Here is an 8,152-nt window from a genome sequence, read left to right as displayed (position 1 = left end):
GTGACTTTGTCATGGCTATAGTCAAAATCATCGCAGGTAACAAGGTCCTAGCCAAACAGCAATGATGATTTCGTTAGTAGATTTATTTGGACTAAACTTATAGTGAACTGAACCTAAAGAAACTGCTCAACTGTAAACGAGGGATGGAGTCCTCTCCTTCTTATCATTGGCAGCCTCACTGGAGAGGTAGGAGGAGCCCCGGCCCTAGGCCACAACTGCGATTGAGGTGCCCTGACAGCGATAGCCGCAGCGGATTGGAGCCCTTAGGGTGGCTATTACATGTGGCGCTTTCGATCTCAACTTCTGCACTATCATTTCTTGATTGCAAAGATATATGCATGACACAATCGACATCCTAGCTAATCAGTTTGGTTATATTAATTGTTAATCATGCTTGTATATGACAGTGAAGTTAATCAATGCGTGTAGTTGGGTCCTCATCATTATTTATTGGATTAAGTGCATGTTTGTTTAAGTTGTTCTATCAGATTCTACATATATTTAACATTTTAGAACCCCTGCAATTTAATTTATTATTATGTATATAACTGTTTTATTTTAAAATTTTGACTAATAATTGCAGTTTATACATAAAGCGATATGATTGTTTAAATTGTGTCATTGTGGTCATTTGAGACATAGAGACTCATCGAGGATACTGAGCGTTGTTTGGTAGAGCTCCTCCTACTTTAGATTCTCTGCACTACTACATAAATGATTTCGCGAGACACTGCACAATCATTAACAGAGGCAGTCACAAAATTCAATGCCTCCTAAAATAGCTGAGGATTTTCAGAGACAGACGTTTTATTTACGGAGCCGGTAAAAAACTGTCCGTCTCCTAAAATAGATTTACAGAGATGGACCTCTTACAACGTTCATATCTGAAAATGACCTCCAAAAATTAGCTATTTCTAGGAGAGACGTGATCCTCTTACTAAAAATGTTTCTCTATGATTCTTTAGGATAAACTCTATGCATACAGTGCTGTATGCATGGTGTGAACCAATAGAAGCTATTGTTTTTCAGCTCACAGTCCACTAGTTCATTTCAGAGAACCGCTTTACAGAATCAGCGCATAATCGCTTCTTAGTAAAAAAAAATTTGTTTAGCTGAGCTCCTCTTAAATTCATCCTAAAAGAGCTCCTCTTAAATTCATCCTAAAAGCTACTCTGGGAGCTCTGCCATGCCCTGAATGCTCAATTCATTCTCATTGTAGCATGTGTTGTTGACGGACACACCGTACTATCTATTACCAGAAAAATATAACGCTATTGATTCATTCGTAACATAAATCGAAAAAAAATGTGATCGTTACAGAGAAATTAAGGACTTAGAACCCGTGTAAGGAGGTTCACTCAGGTTGCTATTATTTTCATATACAAGCAATAATACATGAAAACATGGATTGATCGATCATTATTAAAAAACAACACGGTACAGTGTATATGTGGTACAAGAACATGCATTTTACGCACATGAGAGACTGTAAAAAACTTGCAGGTTGCTGCTCATAGCATGTTGTTGATGCTCGCTCATAGCAAGTTGCAAATACATCGGGTGCAGAAATTGTTATATATATAGCATACTTAGCTTTGTTGGGAACATGCATTTTACACACATGTGAGCATTATTCATACTGGCCCCTCTCGCTTCATGCTTAAACAGTAGGGTTGCATTTTTTATACTCCCGGGAGTAGTTACTCCCCTCCATGATATGGCATTCGATTCTATCCATATGAGCTAATCGGGTTTGTGCGTAGCAGGATCCGATAAGTAACGTGCGATGAGATTTGCGTGCTTCGTTGCATCTGCTGTGCCTCCGTATGTTCTGTTGCAAGATAAATTATTTAATTATTTGAAAGTATGTATACATACACAGTTGGGAGTACGTATACATACATACATCAACGCCGATAGCTTTGTATATTCTGTTACAAACTAAATTATTTAATTATTTGGGAGTATGTATACATACAGATTAAATTATTTAATTATTTGGGAGTATGTATATATACGTACATCGATGCCGAGTAATGAGATTACATTACTTTTTAGAATAGAGTATTTATACATACTTTTTAAAATAGAGTATTTATACATACATGTTGGAATGGAGTATCTGTACATACTCTTTAGAAATAGAGTATTTATATATACTTTTTGGAATGGAGTATGCATACATACGCCAAGATTAAGGTAGTATAAGTGCATACTTAAACAGTTAAACCACACGATCGGAGTATATGTGCATACATTCACGTGATATACAAAACAATGAGTATGTATTCATATACTCAGTGGTACATTAATTTTTACAACGAAGTATGAGTATGTACATCACACGTGAATTTTTGAACTAAAATCAACCAAACTCATTTGTACTTTGTACAAACAAAATGGAACAGAAAAACAAATCTAGCAGCCGCGCGTTCCTAGGATTTGTACGCACAGATTCACATCTGTGCCAGTCATGAGCAACAACGTATTTCTTGGGAACGATTTTCACCACAAAATGCACTAAGAAAATAGAGAGACGAAGCATCGGAATTTAGAAAGAAAAAAAATAGCCACACTGAGATCAACAACAGGGGCAGCGCATGTGGTGCCGTTGGTGGTGGGGACGCCGCCGTCGGTGGTGGTGACTTCGCCGATGCAGTTCCGACGATGCCGCAGACGAGAGCGGCGAGGGTGCCGTCGTTGTAGCCGGGAGGGGCGCGGGAGGCGCCGCGGTTGCAGCCGGCCACGAGGAGCCCGCCGCCCGCCGCTGGGCACAGGACGTGTCGCCGTCGGGGATGCCGTGCGCGTAGAGTGCGCCGCCGCCACTGGGAGCCACCGGCGCCGGGATGGCCATGCCGAGGGGTTCCACCGCCACCATCACCACCGGAATGGGAAGGAGAGGATGCGTCGTGGTCGAATCCACCAGGAGACGGGGCGCCGCCATCGCCACCATGCGTGAGATCCACAAATAGGGAGGAGAGAAATCCGGAGAAAGAGGAGAGGAAAATGCGTGGCATGGTTTTATAATAAAATATACGGGGCAACACAGGATCCGGATTTTAGGATCGTATACTTCCTAAACGGGGCTGCTTGTTAACCCGCTAGGCAATCCGACACCGGTCAATCGTGAGGAGGCGGGTGTATTTGTGCGGGGTTAGAGGAGGGAGTAACTACTCCCAGGGGTTAGAGGCGTGTGTGTGTGTGTGTGTGTATATATATATATATATATATATATATATATATATATATATATATATAGAACTACTATCCTGTAGCTGGCTACAAAATAACTTATTCTGTAGCCACTTTGAGTTACGATAATTACTATGTTAATTTATGAGATTATAATAACTCCTTGCTAAGTGGTTTCCTATAACGTTATGGTAAATATCCCCATGTGTTATAGTAACACAACTATCGTAAATATGTATCGACATTATCGTAAATTAGTATATAAAATTATCGTAAATGGAGTTGGCTACAGAATAACTTATTTTGTAGCTGGCTACTGAATATACTCTCCATATATATATATATATATATATATATAGAGAGAGAGAGAGTGTTTGTTGATGCCCAACCTCACCATTAATTAGCCGCCAGATGGGCACTGATGTGTAGAGTTGATGATGAGGTTGAGCAAAGTCACCATGGTTTACTCCTCCGGTAACATGCATGCAAAATTTTAGTCCTTGTTCCATCGGATGTTTGATACATGCATGGAGTATTAAATATAGACGAAAAAAATAACTAATTGCACAAATTGTGACTAATTTGCGAGACGAATTTTTTAAGCCTAATTAGCCCATGATTTGACAATGTGGTGCTACAGTAAATATGTGCTAATGACAGATTAATTAGGCTTAATAAATTCGTCTCGTAAATTAGTCTCCATCTGTGTAATTAGTTTTATAATTAACTCATATTTAGTTCTCCTAAATAGCATCCGAACATTCGATGTGACATGGACTAAAATTTAATCCGTGGAACCAAACATCCTCATGCAATCACATGTTAGATAGATAGCCACGTGATGATGCCGGATCACACAAAGAAAATATCAAACCGTACGTGTGTAAACTTATTACAAAGATATATCACTGTTGTGCTGCTGTGTATATATAGTAAATTCAATCAATTTTCTGTCTCTTGGGTATCTTTGCAGCTGATGCTACGCTGGTGTGATAATGCAGACTTGAGCTTGCCAGCAATCTGCTCCGTTGTCAAGCTGAGGCGGCGGCCCTCCATCTGAAATGAGCAATTGACGTTTGCACCCAATAAATGTAAATATATTGTTAGCACACAATAAGACAAAGGGAAACAAAAGTAAATACTACTGGAAACTTGAAATATCATTTTCCTGTCAGTCGTAAATTCCTTGGCAGTTTAACACCGACAGGGAAACATTATTTTGACCGCTACAAGTCGACAGGGAAATAACAGACACCGACAGGGAATATATTTTTTTGACGGTTCTCTAACTGACAGGATATTTATCCTTTTACTCTGTCGGTTTCACACCATCAGAATAATGCATTTTTCTGACGGTAACGTATAATTTTTTTGTCGGTTTCCACCGACAGAAATAATGTTATATCCCTGACGGTTTAAAATTAACCTAATGGTTCATCACCGACAGGAAAATCAAAACAAATTTCCCTGACGGTGAACCGTCAGACATTTTCCAATTTCCCTGTCGAGCTAGCCCTAACAGTTATTCCCTGACAGTGTGGGAAATTAGATTTACATTTTCCTGATGGTCTTTTCTATTTTCCTGACGGTAATCGCACCGTCAGGGAATTTCAGCTTTCCAGTAGTGAAAGCTAATATAATAGTGCTTAATTGTTCATTTATCTTAAATAGAGTAGAAACCATTCACAAGTTCACGCTGAGTAGAAACCATTGTGCATATTTGCATAGTTGTACTCCATCCATTCCCAAAAAACTTGATGTTTTAGAGGATTGTTGGATAGAATAGTGCTTAATTGAAGTTGCCCACGAACCCCTATATATTGAAGGCGATCCTTGCTAATTAAGGAATAAGCTACTAATTAAAGGGAATGTATAGAGGCATGCATACCACATAAAACATCAAGCTTTTAAAAAAATTGGACAAATTTTGAATCCTAAAACATCAAGCCTTTTGAGATGAGACGAAGGGAGTACGTGTACATGACATATATAAATATATACAATGTGTCAATAATTTTGTATACAGTTGCATTCGCTATATATTTTACTGGAAGTTGAAACATATAGTACTCGTGTACATGACATATATAAATATATACAATGTGTCAATAATTTTGTATACAGTTGCATTCGCTATATATTTTACTGGAAGTTGAAACATATAGTACTCCCTCCGCCCCATAAAATTTATGCTCTAGGATTTTAAAAATGTCCAAAAAAACTTGATGTTTTAGTTATTGGCAATAGATTGGATCCATATATACACGAGACTGTGATCTGCTATGCATATTCCTTTTAATGAGGGGTTTATTGCTTAATTAGCATGATTCGCCTATAATAAAAAGAGGTACATTGGTAATTTCTTAATATGTCCTAAAATCCTAAAACATCAAGGTGTAAGTAACTTGAATTGAAATCGCAAATTGAAGTTTTCTGGACAGAGGGAGCAATACTTATATTAGCACATACGAATAACTAACTGTGATTAGTCAAACTAGTCAAGAAGCTGTTTTTCTTTTTGTTCAGCTATGTGATCTGACATATAGATGTATCTGATTAGTCACCGTACCATTGTTGAGATGTAGTGCGGACACACAAAATGCAAGTAACCCATTTCTAGCTTGTTATTATCACAAATAATTTTAGGGTTTGTTACTAGTTTTATTTACAAATATAAATGTTTTACCAAGCCTTAAAAACGTAAGAGAGGTTCGTTGAACCCGATCTTCCTATAGATGTAGATTTGGTTTTATTTCTGTACTTATTTTCAAATTTAACAAGAAAATATCATTCAGTTTTGTTTGGTGTGCGCACACTGATATGCCTGATATACAACAAAGAACACACTTATCAGTATAATCTCTCAATAAATGTGTGCTCATGACATTATCATATATATACTAAAGGGAATGAAGTACACGTCGAAATGAAATCAAGAACCAAAATATTAAGATTTCAATCACTATATGTGTTCTCTTTGCATTGTTAAAACAACCAGTTAGTAAAACCTCTGTTTGAACCTTACACAATTACATGATATGTTTACTTTGTATAAGAAGAAGGAATTGACATTATTCTTTTGGGGAACATGTCTTGGTACGCTTTTCATTAAGAGGAGGGGATGAATTGACATTATGTATCTGGTTTGCACTGCCAAACCGTCCTTACAACATAGACTAACATTAATGATGTGAGGATTATAGGCTTTTAATATTGAAATGATCTTAATCAGCCATTTGTGTTTTGTCAACGATTTTCCCTCCATTTTATAGATGTTCCTAACCAGCTAACTAAAACAGCGCATTTTCAGGCATTTGGTATACGAAATCAAAAGTTTAGTATTTTTAGTACATCCTGTATATTCAAATATAGCAAGCATGCAGAGATCAGAGTGCTGAATGAATTAGTCCAAATAATAAAACAAATACGGGGAGAAAAGAAGAAGAAGAAGAAAACGGGCTTGCCTCTGCTGTGATGGTTATGGTGATAGTGCAAGCCGAGAAGGGCATGACATTGGCATGGACGATGGTGAGCCCGAGGCCCTCGACCACGGCGACCGCTGCCGCCGCAACCCCTTTGCCGCCGCCGCAATGGATCCTCACCATCACACTCCGCTCCGAGAACCGTGCCTCGATATCTGGAAGTGCGGGTGGCCCCGACGAGGAGGATGCCGACGTCGGCGACCCGGAGCCGCCATTCTCGTCCGCCGGCGGCGGCGCTTTGCTCCTGATGCTGCCGGCGGCAGCCTCTTCCAGGGCCTTGAGCCGCTGCTGGAGCTCCTTCACGTACTTGGCCGCGTCGGAGAGGATCGTCGCCTTGTCCATCTGCAACCTCTACTTGTCAGGATCGATAGCACGGATTTGATTGATGCAGAGAACAAGGGCAGGAGTTTAGTTCGTTTGGATGGTCGATGGGAGGACCTTCTTGAGGACTGGGATGACGGTGGAGAGCTCGATCAAGCGCTTGTTGATCTTCTCCCGGCGCTTGCGCTCCGCGACGACGTGGTCCGGCGTGCACAACGCCGACGATGGGGCTCCCATGCCGCGTATTGGGTGGACTCTTCTCGGCGTCGGCGGTGACAACCGGCGGCGTTGAGCCAGCTCCGGCGGAGGCAAGCTGCGTGCCGGGACGGCGGCTTCCTCCAGCACGCCCTCGCTGCCAGGCTGCGCCGAGCCGGTGACGAAGTTCCAGCTCACCGTCGGTAGGCTGGTGTTGCTGCTCGGCGGCGGTGGAGGTGGCGCGCGCGCGAACGACGAGTTCGGCGACTGTGGCGGCCAGGATCCGCCGTAGTAATCCGTGGCGGCAGCAGCCGGCGGGGCTGCAGAGTCGGTGGCCCCGCTGTTGCCGCCGTCCGTGACCTCGCCGCCGTCGCCGGAACCGCCGCTCGACCAGCTGTTTGCCGCCGCGTCGTGGGTTTCGGCGGCGGCCACGGCCATCAGCTCCAGCACCATCTCCGCCGCGTGGGAGGTGTCGCGGAGCGCTTGGAGCGAGGGGAAGACTACTGCCTCGCCGTCGTCGACCGCCGCAGGCTCCTCCTCCTGCAGCAGCGTGTCCATCGCCCAGTGCACGTCGTCGACCGCAGGCTCCTCCTCCTGCAGCAGCGTGTCCATCGCCCACTGCATGAAGAGGCTTGAGTCCTCCATGTTGTTTGCTGCCTCCATGAACACGGCGCTCAACCACCGCAAATATATATGAACTAGCTACTGCTATGGTAGAGCTGATCCAAATTCTTCTTACAATGCAACAACAAATCGTGGGGAAGGGTTCCCTTTTATAGGAAGAGGAAGGACCAAACAGTCCAACACTCACGTCGATTTAGATGGTATTTAAATTCAGGGACTAAAGTTTAGAGATATCACGTCGGGTGTTACATCGGGGTGTCACATGGGAGTGTTTGGATAGTAGTAATAAAATAAATTATAGAAGTCATCAGTAATACACGAGATGAATTTATTAAGCC

General features: G+C 41.9%; 1 protein-coding gene across 1 annotated transcript; it reads right to left on the bottom strand.

Moving 5' to 3' along the window:
- Positions 1–4,086: 4,086 nt before the first annotated feature.
- On the bottom strand, positions 4,087–7,860 carry LOC136514796 (transcription factor MYC2-like). Its single transcript, XM_066508503.1, has 3 exons — positions 7,113–7,860; positions 6,657–7,016; positions 4,087–4,248 (listed from the first exon to the last, which is right to left on the bottom strand). The coding sequence occupies exons 1-3, from the start codon at positions 7,851–7,853 to the stop codon at positions 4,135–4,137; spliced, it is 1,215 nt and encodes a 404-aa protein (XP_066364600.1). The 5' UTR covers positions 7,854–7,860; the 3' UTR covers positions 4,087–4,134.
- Between the last annotated feature and the right edge of the window lie 292 nt (positions 7,861–8,152).

The sequence above is a fragment of the Miscanthus floridulus genome, chromosome 17 (genome assembly GCF_019320115.1).
Source record: "Miscanthus floridulus cultivar M001 chromosome 17, ASM1932011v1, whole genome shotgun sequence".
In the NCBI taxonomy this organism is placed as follows: Eukaryota; Viridiplantae; Streptophyta; class Magnoliopsida; order Poales; family Poaceae; genus Miscanthus; species Miscanthus floridulus.
This window is presented reverse-complemented; position numbering and strand designations above follow the sequence as displayed.